Source organism: Amblyomma maculatum, chromosome 1, assembly GCF_055883805.1.
Source record: "Amblyomma maculatum isolate TAMU_Amacu chromosome 1, ASM5588380v1, whole genome shotgun sequence".
NCBI lineage: Eukaryota > Metazoa > Arthropoda > Arachnida > Ixodida > Ixodidae > Amblyomma > Amblyomma maculatum.
This window is the reverse complement of record NC_139344.1, coordinates 114,369,288-114,392,015: the sequence shown is the minus strand read 5'-3', so window position 1 is coordinate 114,392,015 and position 22,728 is coordinate 114,369,288. Positions and strand designations below refer to the sequence as shown.

General features: G+C 46.9%; 1 protein-coding gene across 2 annotated transcripts in view; it reads right to left on the bottom strand.

Moving 5' to 3' along the window:
* Nucleotides 1–22,728, bottom strand: part of tyn (trynity) — a 62,859-nt gene that overhangs the window by 37,401 nt on the left and 2,730 nt on the right. The window contains exons 2-5 of one of the 2 annotated variants that reach the window (XM_084588831.1): nucleotides 19,674–19,776; nucleotides 2,845–3,114; nucleotides 2,106–2,372; nucleotides 705–817 (exon numbers count right to left, since the gene is read on the bottom strand). In XM_084588831.1, the coding sequence (XP_084444957.1) occupies nucleotides 705–817; nucleotides 2,106–2,372; nucleotides 2,845–3,114; nucleotides 19,674–19,734 (711 nt within the window). In that variant the 5' untranslated portion in view covers nucleotides 19,735–19,776. Of the gene's footprint in view, nucleotides 1–704; nucleotides 818–2,105; nucleotides 2,373–2,844; nucleotides 3,115–19,673; nucleotides 20,112–22,728 lie in introns of those variants that run through there. The other variant, XM_084588832.1, reaches the window with a different exon arrangement.

Here is a 22,728-nt window from a genome sequence, read left to right as displayed (position 1 = left end):
CGAAACTTAAAGCAATGCGCCCTTGTGCTCTGCGATGTCAGTGCACGTTAAAGAACCTCAGAAGGTCGAAATTTCCGGAGCCCTCCACTACAGCGTCTCTCACAGCCTGAGTCGCTTTGGGACGTTAAACCTCACAAACCAAACCAACCTAAAAATGAAAGAATTACTTGCTTTGTTAATTTGCTTCCATTTTATTTCGATATATTAACTGCTTTCTTCCTTACCATTACGTCTAAGAAATGCAGGTAATAGGACTGTTACCTAAAGCTGTGCTAACAAAGTACATCTGAGTTCAAAAGTGTTTGGAACGCAGTACAGTGCATAAAGCAAAAAAATATATAATTTCATCTCTATGTCAGGAAGCAGTGTGAAATAGATACATGCAGTGTAATTATCAGCGATCTAGAAGTTGCACGCCGCACAATCTCACAACGTACACCTTGAACGTATATAAATTATATTTACATGCACTGAGGCGTCCATTGAACTTGTAGTTGTATAACTTCGAGTGTGCACTGCAAATTATGAAAAACTTCTGCCTAGTTTCTTGCAAATACCGACCAGCTTGCGAACCCATTTAGATGCAATGAATGTGGCGATGCAGAATCCCTGCTGATGTGCTTCTTTAGTTCTTTATTTTAGTGTGGTCTAGTAAACATAAATATCGCTCTCACATTTGAAACCTGTATGGCAAGGGGACTCACCAGTAATTCCTTATCCGGGTAGAAGTTGAGGTCCACATAATGCGTCACCACGTCTTGCGACACTCCTACTTGGGCGAAGTCGTATGTCCTCATGCCCGAGCAGACAGCGCTCGCTGTTCGCAGCAGGAAAAAAAAAAAAAAAAAAAAAAAAAAAAAAAAAAAAAAAAAGCTATATTACGAACACATGGGGGGTTCGACGTGTGAGGTAGCTTGCACGTCGCTTGCTTAGATCGCGCTAACGCTTCAGCCAGTCTATCAAGAAATGGACCGCGATCAGTAGTCAAAGGGCTAACCCAATATATCCACACATTTCGAAGTAACGACGATTCGTAAGTGATGTATGAGATCCCGCACGGAAAAAAGAACATCAATCATTTGGAAACCACTCGCAGAAATGCTGCCTGGTTTAACTATGCCAGATAAGAATTAGACTCGATTCCCCCACTGAGCTCTTGAACCCAATAGCATCGTGAGCAGAAAATTAAACTATGCTGCATACTTCCGTAACATTCTGACCCAAGAGATAAAAACATGGGAGTACCTTTGTGTATAAAACAATTAAAAACACATATCTCCCCGATATCACCAACACTATTCGGCATATATTTACAAGAAGTATTGCGTTAAAGTGCAGTTTTTGTTGTTGTTTTTTAATCGTACTATTTGAGGACTGGAACTAGCTCCCTAAACACATTTTGATACAAATAATTTTTAAAGACGCCCTAGATATGTACAGGGGGGTCAAAAGTTCCCAGGCCACGTGGTCTGCTTCTGAGCAGTAGAGTCAGGCAGATACGACGGCCACAAATCTCAAAATACATGTGGAGGGTAGAAGAAACATTATTCTAACCTCTGAGATCATTTATAGCTTTATGGGATCTCACGTGTCAGAATATACTGACCAGAAGCAAAACCTGCGGCCTGGGAGCTTTTGACTCCCCCTGTACATGTTACCTGAGGCGTACCCCATTTGCCATTGTTCAGCTCTTCTTCATACCTGACATGCTTGTTATAGTTGTATGGGCACATTATGTGCTATGGCTCTCGCGCTTGCTAGAAATGTATCCTGTATTTTTTTTTTTTCATTTTCTACCTCTTCTCGGGCTTAGATAAGACCTGTAGTAATGTGAAATAAATAAATAAAGAGATAAATAACTTACCGACCAGTGCTAAACTAAGAGAGAATGGCTGCACGGAAAAGAAGCCCTGTTCACATGACATCAATAAAAAAGATTCCAACGTAGCGAACGTAAGACTCTAAGGCATTCTTAAGAGAGCTCACGAGACCGAGCTCCACCACCGGCACAACGACGGTAAAGCCTATACACTTATTATACTACAAATTACAGCGCTACTACGCAACATAACTGTTACCGAAAAAAGACAAAATGCTGCGGACACCTTCGAGGCAAGCGTTCTCGAAGTAGTCGACGCCGATGGCGTCTCCGTACTTCTCCTGGACGCCTGCGTAGCGGCGGTCCACGTCGCTTAGATGGCACTGCAGCGTGACGTAGTTGAACTCGGCCGAGCGGCACACGAAGCGGTCCTCGTTGAGGCAGGCCGCCAGGCACGAGTCCTTGCTGGCCGTGAAGAGCACGGCCGTGTCGTGGCCACGCACCATCTTGTTCGGGAAGCGCTCGAACGACCACAGCCGGTCGCAGATTTTCTCTGCGCGCGTAAACGATCCCGGTACTTAGACGGTTGGAGCTCGCGGAAGATCGACGGGGGGAGCTGGCTCCTCGCGCCGTTCATATTAAGGTAACGTTTCCGCCGTAACAATCTGTTTCCACCCTTCCTCCAACACCGCGCTGCGATTATTATTTTTTTTTTTTTTTTTTTTTTTTTTTTTTTTTTACTGTGGTCCCAGACATATAAGGAGATGCAGACGAGTCAGAAGACCCGTTATAAAAGTAGGTAAATGAAATGCGAGGAACAAGTTGGATGCAATTATTTTTCAGCGTTAATATCACCACTGTTTTTGTCCAAAGCTTGTTTACCAGAGCACAAATTCAAGTTAACTGCATCGATCGTAGAAACGAATACATCTTATCGACGGCTCCGTCAGTCAAGCTTACAGGTGGCTGCAATATAAAGCACTTGGGAATCCAAGGTGCCTCGTGGCGTCGCCAGACAGACTCACCGGAGCGTATATGGTTCTTGACAAGGTAGTATAGATTGACGGCCCGCTGGGGCCTGGCGGTTGGCTTGCGCGCCTGTGTGCTGTTCTGGAGCAAGCAGGTGGTCTCCTGCTGGGGCGCCAGCGGGTTGAGCACGAAACTGAAAGCCGCGGCCGCGCACTCCTTTTCGTCGCGGCACCAGCCCTGGCACTCGTACAACGACAGGTTGCGGATCGTGTAGTACGCTGTGCCCGCGAAGTCGAGGTTGGTCAGCTTCTCGAAGCTCACCTTACCTGCGCCAGTGAGGATTCCGCGGTTACACATCAAAAGGAGCACAGGTTGAATGAATGAATGAATGAATTAATGAATGAATGAATGAATGAATGAATGAATGAATGAATGAATGAATGAATGAATGAATGAATGAATGAATGAATGAATGAATGAACTGTCGACATTGTGTCCAATGCCCATAGGTCGGTATATATCGTTCGCAGGCAAGCACAAAGTTCTGCGTAAGCCATGCTCAAAACACAAAACGAAATAACTGTTGCCACGTATGAGTGTGCAAGTAGGTAAATGCCTCTTGTTCCTAGGAGAGGATAGTTGGGTTAAATATAACATGCAACGCACGAGTTATGATCGTGGTTCAAGGCACAGGCCATTGCAGGCGGACTGGTGCTTACAAACAAGTGATAAATGAAGCTGAAAACTGAAAGAAGAGGATTCTCATCACTTTTCCTGCCTGCTTAGCGCACTGAAGCGCTATGAACCGCAGTGCGCACTCTCGCTGCTCCCTTCACGATTTGTGTCATATTTAGCTCGACTGTACGTCTGTGCACACAGAAGAGACATTTCCGAGGTATGCATCACGTACTCTTCTCAGAACGCTGCTTTTCGCCTGGCATTTGTCACTCGGTCCCCTCATTCTTCATGCCTTTCTCCCTCAATGTGCCGAAGCTTGGTGAGCCTCGGGCCAGTGAACCAGTTCACTTTAGTGATCCTGGTCTATGAGATGCTCGGCCCTTAATATTACATGGAAATAAAATTCTCTTTCTCTCTTTCCTTCTATCTCTCTATGGGAAGGTATATTTCAGCCTTTCAGGTTGTGCCCAGTTGACAGAAAATGGCAAAATCTTAGTTGGTACTTAAGAATTGCTGATACGCATGACAATCAATAATAGTTTCAACTGATTTTCAGGATTATGTAAATTATAATTATCGTAATTTATAAATATCATAATCATCAGCCTGACTGAGTCCACTGCAGTGCAATGGCCCTTCCCATATCCCACCAATTAACCCTGCCGTGTGCCTCCATTTGATCCCAGTAAGCTTCTTAATCTCATCCGCCCACCTGCAGCCCCTGCTACGCTTGTCTTTTCTTCTCCCCTTAATTACCACGTCATCGGTGTGAATTCTTCGCTATGAGTAGATGCTATCTCACAGTCGAACACACCGAACCTGTCACTGCAAAGATCGCGAAAAAGTGACACCCCGTGTATATATATATATATATATATATATATATATATATATATATATATATATATATATATATATATATATATATATATATATACTATACTCTGCGAGAAGAATATGATAGATATATACATGAATCTTTTAAGTTATCAACAACGAGGAACACAAAGCGTCAAGGCCCCCGTCTGGGTCATGTATTTCGCGGCATGTTCAGTACGTCATCCTTGTTTTCCTTGAATTTGCCTTTATCATTGTTTTTTGCTTTGGTTATTGGTTTACGCGTGTGATAAATCTCAAACCTCATCTTACAAGTATCTATTTCTGCAAAATGTGCGAATCTGCCAAATCTCTGTAACGACTGTTTCAACGCTAAACGCGAACCGTAAAACGCTTCTATATACCTTAAACCCCTCGTTTATTACCGCTCAAATTTGGCACACAGATAGCATGCAACCGTTTATCGTTTTTAATACCAATTTGAATGAGATACGTGCCTAATTCTATCACATTTAATTCCAAATACACGCCATTCTCAGCATCAGCGACCGAGAAAAGGAGGAAAAGGAGGCTTCTTTTTGGTCGCCGATGCTGCAGACGACGCGTATTTCGAGTTATTTCTAATCGAATCAGGGAAGTACATGATCCAAACTAATATAAAAAACCACAGACGGTTGCATGCTATCCGTGCGCCATATTTCAGCTTTATTAGGCGAGTGGTTTAAGCTATATACGCATTTTACGATTCGCATTTATCGTTGCAACAGTCGTTAGAAAACAAAGAGAGCGTATCTCTGGTGCTTTACGCATGGCATCAGCGCCGTGAGGCAGAGTATCTCGGCCTAGCCTATAGCTGCATATGCGGCGGTGTTGGCCGCCTGCCTCATGTAGCGTGCGAACGAACAAATTGTTCGGTTATTCCCCTTTATTTTTCACTTCGCTCACTTCGCGCCGTTTCGCTTTTTTCTGCACTTGTCTTTCCACATATTTATCCTCCTGTTTACTTTTTTTTTTTTTTAAACGTGTTTGCAAACGATTGGAGGTTACTTTCCGTCAGCAAATATGGCTAGCCTTATCGGCATTTCCATCGTCGCCAGCAGTGCGGCATCAGCTCTGAAATATGGATATATGAGGATAAATTGCTACAAATACCGCAATGATGAACACATACGCCAAATCTCGTAAAACATGATGCTGCAGCTTGCACTTTTACTCGAACCGTGTGTATATCTTTTTATATTTGAGCGGACAGACTGTTTCGTGAACCCTACAACATCAAAAACAATGTATGTATACCTGAACATGTGTGTGTCCTTGAGAGAAAACCAACAGTGACGTGTCGTTTACTCACGTAGGCTTGCCATAACAAGCAAGACAAAGGTGGGCAAACATTTGCAAAATGACGCAAGAAGGTCGCACTCCAGCGAGCATGTCTTCAGAAATTTGTTCTCGCCCGATGAACCTATGTTGTGAATTGCTCCCAGCACGACTGTCCGGTCATATATGTTCAAGATGAATGACCAGCATGAGCCGTTTAATGTTTACGAGCACTACGTCTCAAGAACAGCGAAGGCTGCGTTGAGATGGGCACCCATCTTGGTGATCATGACTGTCCGTCGAGAACGCCATGAGAGCTGTAAATTAGGCCCGTTCTCCACATTCTCTATATATTCGGCGCCCGGCGCCCTCCCCCCCCCCCCCCCCCCCCTCCTTGCTCTTGCCCGAATGATGGACGAGAGCGATTCGCGCACCGCCAGTGAGTTTCACGCACGCCATGGCTTTCATCACGTTTTCTAGGCCTCCTGGCACGACACGCGAAGTCTCACTGCGGTAGCGATGGTGGCCATGTTTCCGGCGCAGAGGCGTCATTAACACGCGGCCGAGCCTGGGCGCTGGGCGCGCTGCCCCACGTGGCGCCCCACACTGGCGGCCGGCCCCCGGCCGGAGGAGGGTCCCGCGAGCGTACATCACCGTGCAGTGACAGCGTACGCTCATCAGGCTGGTGCATCTCGGCACCACGCGCGGGCCGCGCCGCCAGCGGGAGTGCCGCCGCTGCCGCTGCTCGTAATGAGCATTTCGACGCCCGTGTTCTTCGCGAGTGCTAATGACGCCGACAAGCCTGAGAAAGTTCCGGGTGGCCCACACACCCAGTGCTGGGAGAGGACTCCCGGCGCGCACCGTGGTCGTGTGAATGGACATGAAACGAGGAGTGAAACGGAGCCAGCCGGAAACAATGGGCGCTGCGTCTCGGCGGCCGGTCGTGGGTGACGAGGCAAGGTCGACGGGGGAGGGCCGCCGGGTCAGCAGGCGACGGCCACCGCTTCTCGCCGAGTCAGGGTCAGCCCGGCGCCACCCACTTCCTCTCAGCTAGTACCTCGGCGGCGGCCGCGCTCACGCGCGTGGCCTTTAGCGGCCACTTATCGTGATCGATTACTCTGGGGAACCGCCGCTAAGACTAGATAGCGTGGTACTTCGATTTTGTTTGTTGTCTTCTCCGCACAAAACATTTCTTCTTTCTCGCTTTCTTTCGAAAAGCACTGCTCCATGCATGCTTCAAATTACATTTTGCCGCGGTCAGCGACCATCGCGGCTTTACGAATTTGAGCCATTTGCAACGAGCGAGGCGGATAACAGCCATTTTGAAGGGGTCTCTTGTCCACGACGAAGGATTGAACTATGTGCAGATTTAAGGGCATATTTCCGAGGCGCGGCCTAAGTACAGCCAATAAAAAAGTGCACCAGCGCCGTTCAGCCCCCGCTGAAGTCGCCATGACGGCGCTCGTTCTGACAGTGCTTATGAAGCGGCCCGGATTCCTTCGAGTCCTTATTTGTCCCACTGTATGGAAATATAAAGTCGTTCATATACCTACTCACTTTTCGACAGGTGTTGCAAAAGCAGAGATAACGCACTTCGTTTTTTTTTTTTTCTTTTTTTATGCATATCTACGATTTTGAATTCATACGGCCGCGCACTTGGTGTTTGCTGCTATGTTCAAGTAACAGCTGGTGACTGTTTCCTATTCAGTTTTCGCTCATCGCCTATCCAAATTGAAAGTGGAGGCCTTAATGTAGAATTTGCACTTTTACTTTTCAAGTGCAGCGCCCGAGAGGCTAAATTAGGTAGAGACAGAAAATAACCACTTGGCAACGTCGTTTAGCGTCACGCGAAGCTCTTGCCTTCCCAGCCGCGACTACTAGTGCGTGCACGAGGCGTCTTTAGCAGTGGAGTTATGTGGGGAAACTGTATGTGCGCCGGTCAACACTCTCCTCGAATGCCTGAGATCACGATACGGCGCCTGTTCGCGCCGTACAATGCAGCGAAGGTGCGGAACTGCAGTGCCTTCTTTCGTCGGGACGCCTATAGTTGCGCGAAGTGGTTTTACACGCCTTCTCTGATTGGTCTGTCTTTTATGGAAGTAAGTGAGCTATTCGTTAAGCCCATTTCATTGCCACCATTAATTACAGGTTTTAGAAGTTCGCGCGCACATTTCGTTCTGCGTTTCGTTAATGATGTTCGCCGCTTGCACGAACGCTTGATCGAAGAATGATAGGGGCTCGTGAACCGGTTGGCCGCATCAAATTAACTGTAACGGCAGACTAGTGGAGAACGAGCTGACGCATCTCATTCGACAGAGTTCTCTTCCGTTATCGCCTAGCTCGATGAGGCCTTCCGATAAGACTCACACTTGACCACCGAACTGTATAGGATACGATTAGCCCACTATTAACCAGTGTGGTATATGATGGTGGAATGTCATGACTAAAAATCATAACGCATATTATTCTCAGTTAACGGTGCATAGCGGTTCATGAAGCAGTTAAACTATACCACGATTACTCTAGCCGTCCTCTATGCGACTGGAGCAGAATTTAAGAGGGATACACATTCTTCGAGAAAAAAAAAAAAAGGGGGGGGGGGGGGGTAAGAGCTCACTACTCTGGATCATATGTAGGGTTATTCCTAGCAAAATGCATCGAACTCTGAAAGAATTCCAGAGTAACACGACTTTCATCACACTCTGCAAAGCCACAATTAAACCCATCTAGCGCCACACACAGAAACTGCACCGCTAGACCCTGAATGCATTCCGGTGAAGCGCCGTCCGGGACGGTACACGTGTGAACTACATAAGTGCACTTTTGGACGATTTGCCGATTTCTCCTTCAGCACAGCTTTTCTCTTAGCTTTACACGCATGGAATGTATGTAACAAGCAGGTAGTAAGTTCTGTGCCTGTCAACTTAAAGTCAGGAAGAAAAATTTAAAGATATATCTTATACAGTTATAGAAAAGCCCCTCAAAACGTTTAGACTGCGACGAAAGGCAATGTGAAGCATACAGCCTGCAATTATGAAAGTCTGCAGCCGCATAGTGGAGGAGATCTCTTCGAGCGATCACAGGTGAGGCACATCAGTCCTTTTGCGCACATCGCAGCAGCAAACTTTCATTCTCGAGAAGCTGGATGTGTACTTCCGGTAAAAAAAAAAAAAAAAAAAAAAAATTCTTGCCTACACTAACAGGGAAGCTCAAGAGACACGGTGGTAGGCGATTTTTCGCGTGAGAGTAGAGGTGCAAAACAGCTACGACATCGTACGAAATGGCTTTTATTGTGTAGTAGCGAGTCTTATTTCTACGTTAGGCATATATTTTAATAAATTAATTAATTCGAGCTTAAAAAATTTGGAAAAAGAACGGCAGGTTCACTTGTGACTACTTATGTGCATGAAAGCGAAAGCATTATATCCCCGTATATGTTTTTTCAAACGAACTTCCTTTCTTCGACGTGTATTTAAGGTATTTCTGCTGTGTAGTCGGTGTGTGTGTGTGTGTGTGTGTGTGTGTGTGTGTGTGTGTGTGTGTGTGTGTGTGTGTGTGTGTGTGTGTGTGTGTGTGTGTGTGTGTGTGTGTGTGTGTGTGTGTGTGTGTGTGTGTGTGTGTGTGTGTGTGTGTGTGTGTGTGTGTGTGTGTGTGTGTGTGTGTGTGTGTGTGTGTGTGTGTGCGTGTGTGTGCGCGCGCGCGCGCGCGTGTGTGTGTGTGTGTGTGTGTGTGTGTGTGTGTGTGTGTGTGTGTGTGTGTGTGTGTGTGTGTGTGTGTGTGTGTGTGTGTGTGTGTGTGTGTGTGTGTGTGTGTGTGTGTGTGTGTGTGTGTGTGTGTGTGTGTGTGTGTGTGTGTGTGTGTGTGTGTGTGTGTGTGTGTGTGTGTGTGTGTGTGTGTGTGTGTGTGTGTGTGTGTGTGTGTGTGTGTGTGTGTGTGTGTGTGTGTGTGTGAGGGGGGGGTGTTGTGTGTGTGTTATTTTGCGTAGAATGCCATGCTTCACGCGGCGTCTCAAACCTCGTTTTTGAAGGCACAGTACAATTAGAGGGACATATGTTGTTGGTTCGAACCCTCGTCGCAAGCTAACCTCCAACTTCACCAGCACATGCATGCTATATGCAACGAGAAATCGCATGGTAGTATCCTGAACTGTTGACGGTAAACGGCTTCATCACAATTTTGACAAGAATGTTGGGAAAAGTGGGGCTGAATAGAGGTAGTTCTGTGGCGAGTATATACCACATAGACTAACGGCTTGTATAATATTGCCTGAAGAGGTGATGGTCTCGATGGGTTTGGATGCATCCAGTAATGCGTCGGGGATGCTGGGCTTGCTGTGTTCATCCACAGTCGCTTGATGACGTCACCTTATTTTCTTGTCACCGCTGGGATTTTTATGACCAATCCACAGTCGCTTGATGACGCCACCTTATTTTCTTGTCACCGCTGGGATTTTTATGACCATCTCGGGAGCACGAACATCATCGAATGCCGCCGCGTTTTCTTATAATTGGACAAGTAATATTTTCGCATTAATAAAATTCATTTGCGCACTATTGGCCCAGTGGTGGAGACAGGAGGTCACACAAGTTCAACAAGTAACTACTAACAAAGCTTGGAAGGCTGAGCCGGGGCCACAAAGCTCGAGGGTGAGGTTTATTTATTTATTTTTTCTTAATTTCATTCAGCTGCAAACATTCTGACTGCACGGACAATGACGAGAGCTCGGTGACTTTTCCTAAAGAAGCAAGTGCTTCGAAAGTCGTCAAGAGCCCACACAGACGCTGTCGCGGCATGTCAGGAAAGCGACTCTCCCTCCCTTTTCCTTCTTACCACGCGAGCCGCTTGCAGCAGTGAGCTACATTTGGCCTGACAGACCGCGCTCCTAAACGCTTCGACAGCGGTTTGCCCGCCTCGTGGAAACGAGCGTGACTGTCAACGCAGTAGTTTTGGGCCGCTCATCTGGCCCGAGACGAGCAGTTAGCCCCTCATTATTTGGCACTTATGCTCCCCGCGGCGAGATAAGCGGAGCAGCGGGCAGTTCCGGAATCGGAGACATTCATTTCCGCGTGGGGGGCGTCTTTGGTCCGTACTGGCTCGGAACGGAGGAACATCGGCCCGCTTGACTGGCTCCGGAGGCGACGCAATGACCCGCGACCGTTCTCGCATGCGACGGCGCCGCCGAGCGTAGGCACGCGAATCATTTTCTTCGGCGGCTGCCCCTGCTCGCGAGCGTCTCTCCTCAATCGGCCGCCGTTTTGCCGTCGTGGCCTCTCGTGTCACCTGCCCTTCTCCTACCCTTCCTCCTGCGGCAAACAATGCACGCACGGATAGCCCTCCACAAACAAGGCCGTGGGTGTAAATTGGCTCCGCCAAGTGTTGTACTCGCGGAGCACTTTCCTGCTATCGCGCGATGCGAGCTGCGATAGTGCGAGGGAGAATCGCAGCTGCCCAGAAGAGGGAGGCTTTGTGTGTACCGCCTCGGCCTACGTGGTTATGACAGGGCGCGCCGTTTCACCAGCTACGGCTGTTGTTGTTCGTAGTTCGGAGGTCTACTATCGTCGTTACTCTAGTGATACTATACTTACGCTAAAAAGAATGTTGCGTCGTCTGTCTCCTAGTGGTCGGTCGAATGTGGTAGTGTGTATACAGGGTCCGACAGTAGACGTGAGACCGTTAGGGCGTTCGGAAGAATCACGCGCCGGAGAAGTGGCTAGGAAAATACCTCATCATCAACTTCACAGCAAGAAAAATTAAGGATGCCACCAAGCTGCTATGTGGCGGGCACACACCAAGCCGTGCATACGCGATGCATTACCTGAATGCACCTGACGCATCTGCTACCGAGGCCAGCACCACTCCAGACAATCCACGTCGTTCGTCTATACGTACTCACCACTGGTGTACTTCCATGCGGCACCACTTTTTCCGAAATTAGTATCACAATTTTAGCTCAACCGTTCGTCGTACAGCGTTTCGGGTGGCGTCATACGATTTCTCGACGCATAGCTGGAGGCTAGCTCGCTACAGGTGTTGAACCAATGACGTATGTATCTCCAACTGCATGTCTGCAAACCGAGGTTTCAGCGATTATCGCTTCCATACGCCGCTTGAAGCATGTCAGTCTACGTCCAGTGCGCATACACACGCACTGAACGCAGAAAGAACTTCGCACAAGCTTAACGAACTTCCAATACATGCAAAATACTTCACTAGAAACCCGCATGCAGTATGAAGTCCCTCTGTCGACTTTTTTTTTTCTTCTTCTTCTTCTTCTTCTTTTTTTTTTTTGTTTTGTCGCTGAGGGTGAATGCCTGGAAGAAGTTCTATACTTTGCAGGGCAATGCGACCTAATCGTCGACGTGGATGCGGGCTAATCTCAATTTAACTTTGGTGCATCTGTATTGGTCCTGTAAGTGTCTTTTGGAACGACAAATTTCTTCGTGTGTGTCATATTTGTAGATCTAGGATATTTCATATTGCCTATTTATTAAATGCATGTATGAAGTGTCTGTTTCTGTCTCATCAGCAATGCGCATTACGATGCAAAACCATTCTTTCCGCTCCAGTGACACAAAAAACGATTCGACGATTGAGATGCGATCCACCTAACAGTAGAAGGAAGCAATCAAAACTACACAAAATTCATTTTCCAGTGGCAAAGGTCACAGAACCGCTCTCACGTCAAAGCGTATCGTAACTGCCCTGCATCTGTCCCGTCTCACAGCTCAATCAGCCTATCGTCTGGTTGACGATCTTGACTGCATACAACGCTCATGCAGTGGTCAGTCACGCAGCACTCTTCTGTAAAAGAAATTGCGCGACCAAATGAACCCCATAAAACGAAGCACAGGTTTACACCGAGAAAGATTGAGGTCGCTATCTTTCTGCTCGTAAGCTGCGCTTCATGAGAGATGCCAGCATGTGTGCTTCCGGCATGGTCATCGTGATCCTTCAACCCATCCTCAGGGCCTCTTTATGTCCAAACCCAAGCGACCGCTGAAGGCTACTTTATACATGCACAATATTCATTTAGAGCGTGTGCACTGCCCACTGCAACTTTCAAGGTCATACCGCAAACTTCACCTTGAGCCGAGAGACGACGCAATTTCGACCACTTGAGTTCCAGGTCATTCACTTCAGTGTTTCACTTTGAGCCGTCGGACGGCGCAGTGGAAGGATTCGGAAATTTCGACCACTTGGGGTTCTTCAACGTGCACTGACCACGTGACTAGACGGGAGTTGAACAACTGCTTCGCCGGCCATTGGTCGCTCAGTCTTGTCATGGACGAGGTGCGTCCGAGTGCGTCAACGCTTCGGCGCAGGCGGCCCCGCCGGGGGGATGCAGCGGTTACGGCGCTCGACTACTGTGCCCAAGGACGCGGGATCGAATCCCGGCTTCGGCGGCCGCTTTTCGATGGAGGCGAAAAGCAAGACGCCCGTGTGCTGTGCGATGTCAGTGCACGTTAAAGAACACCAGGTGGTCGAAATTTCTGGAGTCCTCCACAACGGCGTCTCTCATAGCCTGAGTCGCTTTGGGACGTTAAACCCTACAAACCAAACCAAACCTTCGGCGCAGGCTGATGTGTGGTCATGCTGAGCAGAGCTTACGCTAGGATAACTAGGCTTAACCGTGATAAATATCTGCAGTCTTTTTTTCTCTTTTGAGTGAAATCTTCCTGAGCATTGACATCCATTACTTCCGATATATTTTAATTCCACAAATACAGTAGCGGCTGAAATCCCTAGTCAGCGCGACTACCTAGCTTTTCTCTGGGACAAGGCAAGGCTATTTTAGAGAAGCAGCCGCAACTCCTTTCGCAAACAATTGAAGAAGAAGGAGAAGCAGAAGGTTGAGAGAAGGATAAGGAGGAGGAAAAGAAGAAGTAGGATAGGAAGGAGAAGCAGATCAGGTACAAGAACAAGATGAACAAGAAGGAGAAGCAGAAGGTTGAGAGAAGGATAAGGAGGAGGAAAAGAAGAAGTAGGATAGGAAGGAGAAGCAGATCAGGTAGAAGAACAAGATGAAGAAGGAGCAGGTAAGCAGTAGCAAGAGTTCCTGCATCTCAAATATTCTTGAAGTACGAAATTATGCCATCCACGGTACTTGACGTCCCTTTAACAAGGCTGCGCTGCCGTATCCCACCCCTAAATGTTTACCTTCACAGGCCTTGTTTGGAAATTTCTCCCGCCTGCGCATTTTGCGGTGAACAGGGATCATTAGATTATTTTTTATTGTTTTCCCGCACGTTATTGTTTTGCCGCACGGTTTTTGGTAAAGCCATTGCAACAGTTTGGCCGCCGTTTAAGTAGCTCGGTTTTATCATCATTTGTCGCCACCATCTTTGGCCTCAGTCACAGGTCTGTTTTTACCATCATGCAAAATTTCGTACTGGAATCAAGTCGTTTGACTGGCTAAGTTTTCCTAATATTACTTGTTCTACAGATCCCAGCGTCAACCTACCGCGTGCGTTATGACTTTTCCTTTCTTATTTAATTTATTTTACCGTTTCGTTTCTTGTCTTTTATCCTGCCAATCATTTTTTTTATCATGTAAATATACATCTAAAGCTCTCTCTGCTGCCCAATTCTTGGACGATCCCCCTGTGTGGACATGGGCCACATGTTATTCGGTAAACAACAACAGGAATAGAAGAAGGGGTAGTAAAATAATAAAGAGAAGCATAAGAAGTTTCAAAAGGCCAAGAGAAAGGAGTGGAGAAGAAAAAGAATAAGGAAAAGTAGCAAAAGGAGTAACGAAGAAGGAGAAAAAAAAAAGAATAAGGTGAAGCAGAAGAGACGAAGAAGAAGTAGAGAACAAGGGGCAGAAACAAGAAGAAGAAGAAAAAGGAGAAGTTTATTTGGTGATATAAACTTTACATAAATAAATGTACAGAAGGAGGACGCATAGCACGAAGGGTGTATAGGAGTTCCAATCGGTAGTTTCAAAAATTAAAATGCAAGCAAGAAAACAGCGGTTTAGAGCAAAAGGAAAGAAAAAACCAGTGTGAAGAGAAAAAAAAAAAAAACTAGATACGAATGACGCACATAAAGTATCAGCGAAAAAATTCCGGTAAGGCCATAAACTTTGAATGCAGTTTGCTTCAAAACAGCACAGATTCAGAGCGTTTCATTGTAGTAGAAAGCTGGTTTAGCAATGCGGAAAAAGAGGCAGCTTGCTTGTCATAACTAATACGCTCTGTTGGGGATAAGTAAGCGTTATTGGTGGCAAATCTTGGTGAATGTTGTTAACGAGATCGCAAGTGTCAAACAATGTGAAGAGTATGACAATTCCAGTGCACGGTGGCATATATGTATTGCGGTCTCCATTGATTTTCATTCTCAGTGTTTTTTTTTTTTTTTTTTTTTTTTTTTTTTTTTTTTTTTTTTTAAGGTCCACGGCTATTCCTTACAAAAATCCTTCTTGAAGTCGTGTTGAATTTCTGCGGAGACTCACGTGCCATCTTGAATTTGGGTTAAAACCAGGAAGGACTGGTGTGGACTGAACTTTGTGGCAGCGTTGAATTTAAATGGAAAAGTACCCACCTTAGTCGGGATGGTCATTCTCACTATCATTTCTAATTATTTTAATGTTTTATACATGTTGATATTATTAGGCTGATTCAATTGAGTATATGATTTCAGAGAAAACGAATTCATTCGAATCTCGTATATGCCATGAACTACCGATTGCCGAGCGTTCACACTTTATTCCTGAAAGCTGTAGTTTTAACGTTAACTGCGAACGTTACTCTGCGAACAACTTACTCTGGCACACATCTGGTCAGAATATCCCAGTTATATTCACGTATACACCGATGGATCTGTGTCAGCACAGGCATCCGCTGCAGCTGTGGTCATACCAGCTCAGAAAACGACTCTGCATTTCCTTTTGGGACATAACTCTACATCAACCGCTGCCGAACTTGTAGCCATTCGGGAATCTATTCGCTATATATGTGGGGAACCACCTCAAAAATGGTGTATATTCACGGACTCGAAGACTGCATTACAAATTTTGGAAAACTTCTTACGCCACACTGCCTATCAGTCCCTGGCACTAAACATTACGGAGCTCATCACATCTGCCCAGCTGCAAGGCCACATGATAATGTTTCAGTGGATCCCTGCCCACTGCGGCCTCCATGGGAATGAGCAGGCCGATGTTGAAGCGAAAAGCGCTCTCATCAATGGCTTCCAAACAGCTGTGCCTTTTTCAAGAGCGGATACGACGTGTCTTCTAAAGAGTTGTATGAATATTGCTATAGCGACTTACTGGGCTCAACCAGACGCCCGACACATGCGTCTAAGAAAGCTTGATCGAACATTTAAATTTACTGTTCCGCGTGATATTCCGCGTCATCAGACATGCTTGATACATCGACTTCGTTTAAACGTGGCTTTCACGCGCAAGTACTTACATTTAATTGGACAGATGGACTCACCGGAATGTTTAACTTGTGGCATCCCAGAGACTGTGGACCATGTATTATTGGTGTGCCCAGAGTATGCGAACGAAAGAAATGTGCTAGCTGCTTCCTTGAAGCGTTTAGACAAGAGGCCTCTGTCGGAGGAACTGCTGCTGGGCGCTTGGCAGGACAAGGGGAAGGGCATCCAGGCAGTGCGCGCTCTTTGCCGTTATTTGAGCGCCAGTGGACTTGATTCACGTTTGTAAAGCAAGATGCTGCGTCTGTATATATATTTCATATGCCTTCTCCCACATCGTCACCCATCATGACCTTCTTTCTTCTCTCCTTCCCCTTCCCCAGTGCAGAGTAGCAGGCCAGATTTGAATTATTCGGGCCAACCTCTCTGCCTTTTCCTATCAATAAATCCATCTATCTATCTATTAACTGCGAACACCCATTCGGGGGCTGGCTAGACGCACACATTTATTACATGTAGTACATATCGGGTGATATTTTTTAACCCTTTACGAAGTTGTGACAACTACGACATACATGCATGTGTGGTCTGCGCAAGTGTCACCAAGATGGACACAATGTACGTGACAGAGATTAATGATTAGGTGACTGATTAACTAGAATTTCTTAATCCCATTTTAATTTCTAATTTCCAGAGGCAATATTACGAAATGTAAGGCCGTCTACATTAAAGATGAACCCCGTTTTTTACATTTTTAAATTTTCTTAATCAGCAGGGTCATTCGAAATATGGCACTGTAAAAAATATAGCACTTGATGTTTTTTTTTTTTTTTTTTTTTTTTTTGCTATAACTTTTCCTCTCTGAATAATGATGTCGTTACGCGTGGTAACGCGACCAAAGCCACGCTAACTTCTTCAACATTATCAAATACACAAAAAGCAGCGCCTGTATTTGACACGAAACAAATGATTGATGTAATTTCATTCCCGGGCTCGCCGGGGCTCGGTGGCCCCAGGTAATGTTACGGACGAGGAGGAAGCGGGCAGTGGCGCGGGCAGGAGCGCTCGCTCCAGGCTCGCCGCGATTCATTAAATCATCTTACAGTCACCGGCCATCTTCTCTATATTCTCCGGTGTTCATCGGCTTGCCGCGCTGTAATAATATGCAAAGTCGGAAAGCCAACTCACCGAGATTTCAAATACGTGTTTTTTACTTTCCATAACATGAAGCAGAATGCCAATTAAAAACAAATGAAAAACTGGCTCACCTTTGCTGTTTACGGCCTCCAATTTCGCAACATACTATTGCTTCTTAACATCAAAAATTGAAAAAAAAAAGAAGGTTAGTTATTTAGTTATTTATTGTTTAATATATCATGCTTGACTGACTAAAACGGGCAAAAAAAAAAAAAAAGACGCCACTCGGTAGAATACATACTTAAACACATACATACGTATTCAGTGTTATACGCACATACAACCCACCTGTTTAGAGTATAGAGAAATTTCACGTTCAATGCTGCAATAAGAATTGGCTAAAGGTACAACGCCTTCTAATCGGAATCACGTCCTCCACAAGGGCAACCCGACGTATGCAGGTAGTGAACTATGGTTTATCTAAATCAGATCAATTGCTCTTGTGGTTGGTAATTTATTTTGCCTGCAGTACTGTTAACCAGGTTCACGTGCAACGTTCTGCTATTGAAGACCTTCATTCGTACCTCCACAACGACAACAACAACAACAACAACAACAAAAAAGCCATAGCCGTTTCCATGTTCCATTGATTGCCCATAACAATCACATGTGCCTTTTTTCGGGTAAATTGTGATTTATATTGGAAGTTACCTCCAATATAATGATACATGCAGTGCGCTAGAGAGCACGCCCTTTCAAAATAAGTCGATTGCCATGTTCCAGACGATACGTCTAAGGGCCCAAATTTGCTATTCATATTCTCTGTAAAGTAACAACGGGAAATCCACTGAAATTCTCCAGCATAAATTAACTTAGGTAAAGAGCAAGAGAAATTTAGTTTGACAGTTAATGAGCAGATCTAACATCCTTTGGGTTCATATTGACGCCCTGTTGATTCCACACGAACTCAGGAAGGCATCAGTACCACCTCAAAAGTCGTTTCTCTAAGAAATTATGTAAGTTACTCGGAGACTCTGATTTTACTGTGAGCACGCAGCGCGCAGTACGCAACTTGCCATCGCGTGAGCGACAGGAAATGTTGGTGTGACCCCTCCTGGTTCGGTCACCTGTACATGGACTTTGCTCTGAGCGCCCGTATACTCTTCAGGGTCCCACACGTGCGCATGACACGTTATCCCACATTAGCCTATGGCCACATCCCTGTTCCTAGCTGAGCGCGCGAATACTGAGAAGATAGCTCTAAAGCACACTGTGTCGCCAATTACGCTACATATGAAACTCGTGAGGTCAGACATAAATGAGCGATTAACGTCTCCCGACACTATTAGTTATTCTCTCCGCTTGGAACATTACCGATCGAAAAACCAATCGTACAATATTATGGATTTTTTTTTTCGCGAGGAATTAGGAAACATTGCGTTTGATTTTCGCTAAGGATTGATTATCTTTATTGGACCGATGTCCTAGCCAAGATGCTTGCTTGTTATATGTGTGCAATGCAGAACAGACAAGGCTTTTTCACAAATTTTGTGCTCCCTTTCCATCCGTCAAACTTGTTACTTTTTACGATCTTTCTTTGATTTTCTGTCGCTCTTCTTTTTGTTATTAAGCACGTATGATGCACTGGTGCACTTACGCCTCCCAGACAAAATTGTCAACTCAACGAAAATTTCGCGAGCGTTCCAAGTCCTATGTGCAATCAATTATGTTATGATCCGAGCATCAATTGGACGCTATACGGTGAAGTAACAACATCACCGCACTGGCGGGCTTAATTCGACGACACAAATCACAGGACCGGTGCAGCTCCCATATGTGATTCGAGAAAAGAATCTGTGAGCCGCAGCAGCGAGCACACGGCACGTACACAGTCCAGCATAACCTCGAGTTACCTGCCCCGTTTAGAATTGGATGTAACAGGGATACCACGCTGCACAGGCGCGATACACACTGGCTCCTGTTAAACCTCCTTATAGGCTGCCTGTTTAACGACATGAAAAAGGGTTTTAGGATCTGTCTACGAGAGCATTGCTGCCGCACTACGGCTAAACATTTCTGAATTTCTAACGCATGTGTGAATGCGCTTACAGAGAGGTGTACGTGCCCTGCATGTAGCCTTAGTCATACATACGTTTAGAGCCCGGTTTTCTTCTGAGCCACATAGCGTGGGCAGTAAGGCATTCTCAGTCCTTCGAACCTCCTGAACATTTTCGGTCCTACCCCCTCTAACGGGTTGTACTTCCACGAATGCTAGAGCAGCCCCACTACGGGAAGCAAATCCCGTGGGCTCCAAACTTTTCATAAAGGCTGAGCATCTGTCATCGCCTCTGCGTACGCTTTCGGCCCTTCTTGATGTCACCTGCAGGTTCACAAAACGAGCACCTTGGGGCCGGGGCTGCGCACTGGCCGATTTGAAAAGCGGCAGTGCGCTTCTCCGGAGGCGTGCGCTACGCGCGCCCGACCGGCCAAGGCAGTCTAGTTGGTTGTGGCCAAAGCGGCGTCCGGCACTCACCCGATACGAGCGTCGTGACGTGGGCCAGTACGAGTAACGTGACACAGTGCCGCCTCCTCATGCTGATGGCGATCTGTGCTCGCTCTCCGGGAGTCCGGAATTCCTGCGTGAGAACACATGCTTCGTCTCAACACGGCAGTTTGTACTCTCTTTGCGTGCGAGGCCTGCGCGCGTGTTTCGGGGCTTGACTACGTAACCGGAAGCCGCCGCTGCAGCCGGGAAAATGCGCTCGCCCGCCTCAGCGCCTTCGCTGAGCGGTCGCTCGCTTCCAAATGGACAGCCTCGTGAGGTGCATCCTTTTATCTTGCTTCCTTGCCTCTTGTGTTTGTTCTTTTTAGACTGCAGATGTAACTCAAACTAGTGCACAGAGCTTCGCCGTGAAACGCCCAGGGACCTTCTCTCATTTCACAGCTCTGAGGTGCATTCCCGCCGAGCGTGCGGTAATGCCCGGACTGGTCAAAGCTGCGCAAACCGGAAACACCGTGCGAATGCAGGTGCTTCAAAAAATCCATATGAGAATGGCAGCCGCTTCTGTGCAAATGCATCTGCAGGAAGCCTCTCAAGAAAGTGGCAAGCATTTTTTAATCTTTTACTTATTTATTTATTTTTACCAGAATAATCCCCGGAATCCCTAGCAACCTCTGGTAATAAAGGAATACGAGCACCTCTTACGGCTTCTGGCTTCCGATCCGTAGGTTCCGTGGACAGCGTCGTGAGCCAATCCTCATTCAAATTAACACCACCTGCTGCACAAAATGCTGACATGCTAAGTATCGTCGTCTTCAGATATATATTCAGGGATTAAAACAGTAATGATTTACTCTGATTACTTACCTGTATGGACAAACAAAAATGGCGACGCATGACTTTTCGTAACCGCTCTGGAGTGCTAAAATATCTATTGCGCTTGCTTTGATCACTCGATTTTGATGCCACCTGGATACCAAGTGGAAAACACGCACTGCGCATGAACGCTCAGAGGGGAGCGAAAAGAGTCGTATAGGGCGAAAGCTTGGCGCGGAATTCGAGAAGTCGAAGCAGAACAATGCGAACTCGACCGCAGCGACCGTCATCGCCTCAGTCTGCTTTGTTTTCTTTACTAACTGCCTGGCGCGCGAAATAATTTGTGTTAACGAGTCATTCCTCCGTGCAGACAATAAAAGCGAAGTAGCTCTAAATGCGGAGGACGCGCGCCTCGGCCGGACGGGTATACACATGCTCAAAGTTTCCTGCGTAGCGCCCGCGCTAAGCAGCGTGGCTCGCAATTTGGGCCTCGGGGCGCCCCGTGTGATTAGCAGTCAGATTGGTAAGCCAGCCGAGGAGTTGAGAGTGCAACTGTGCAGGTGCAATTTCCTTCCGCCCTCGATTCGCCATTAAACGCACGTGGTGCCCATGGTATAAAGAAAAAGAACACCACTGCCAGAGAGTTTTTAGCTACCCCTCCCCTCGTCCCTTCGTTTCTATTTCTTTCCCTGAAACGTTGTGGAGAATTACATAATACGTAGAGCGGGCTATCTGCGTCCAGCGATGGATGCACCCTGCTCCTGCAATATCTTATGCACACAAAAACGGAACGGAACGCTTGCCAAATAAAAGGGCAGACAGACGTGCACACATTTGCGCACCCTCGCTCTCTAGTCGTGCAGCCTCTGCCCCGTTTCAGGCTAAGTTTTACGACTGCGGGGTGGAAAAAAAAACAAACAAACAAGGAGTGGGTCTCGTTTGTGTCCATTGCCGTGGGGCGCGGACAGCAACGCTGGGCGTCATTTTTCTGGTTCGGCTGGCAGACCCCTGAGCCGTGACGGCCGAGCATCGCTCGCATTTCCGGCTCAAAACTATTTCCACCGGCAGACGAAGCGCGCACAGCTGCGTCTCCGCAGCTCGCCATTTTCCGCTCGCAGACCCGGCGGCGACCAATCGCATACTACGTGGGCTGTCGTAGCGGGACTCATGTAATGCGAGTTTGGCCGTTCACTGACGTCGGCGAATCGCTTCGAGGCGAAAACAGAGCGAAAGCAAGGAAAGCACAGGGCGCATGTCGGTCAGCTCCGACTACGGTACCACAAGATTGGCCTGTTCCTCCGTTCCGAGCCACTTGCTTGCTTATTAGCGGTCTGTCAGCAGGAAGATGAAATATGCTACGTTCGGAGTTCCGCGACAGGAAACTTCGTCGAAAGAGCAGCACGGTTTTCCTACAATGCAAAAAATTCCGAGCTTTTTTTTATTTTTTTTTTCGGCAAGTTCATGGTTGTTTGATAATTGTGGTAAAGGCGTGCTACTGCAAAGTTATGCGCGCAATCGCTTTCACGATGCACCGCTTGCTGAAGACTGGGTGTCGATGCGCAGGTTTTGCGGTGTCGACTGTTTCTATTGGTTTCGGGGGTGAAGTCATCTGATGCAATGTCGGGGAAGCGTATATTCTACCGACGACTAAGCAGCAAGGGCGACTGGTGAAATGCGATCAAAACGGGCGGAGGAGGGTCTGACGAATTTTAGGGTGATTTCCTCAGAGGCGTTTATTAGGTGCCACGAAAGTAGCACGAGGCGTAAGGCACGGACTTGTAGTCTCTGACTCTCCACGCCGCAGCTGTCCTCTATGTCTATCGCCCTCTTCCTCCTCCGCGGATGCTCGGATGCGAAAACAGACCTCGAATGTGAACAAGTACTACGCTCATGAAATGCAGAACGGAAAAGGGCGCAAGTTCAGTGGCAGCCTCACACTCTGTGGAGCACGCGCATATGAAGACGGATCCTAACTGACGTCTTGAGTGAGCAAAAAAGACCAAAGAAAGCGTCGGAAGTGCTCTCCCAGTAGACGTCTGGTCATTGCTATTTGAAGCCAGCAGGCCTGAACGAACAACCTCACTTCACGTGACTTGAATTATGCCGTAACAATAACTGACTGGATTTCAATAGAAGGTAAGCGTAACATAGAATGGCAAGTTATGTGGACGGGTGAGATAAGGAAGGCTGCGGGGATCATGCGAACGTAGCTGGCACAGGACCTGGTTAAATGAGAGAGATATGGAGAGGCATTTGCCCTGCAGTGGGCTGG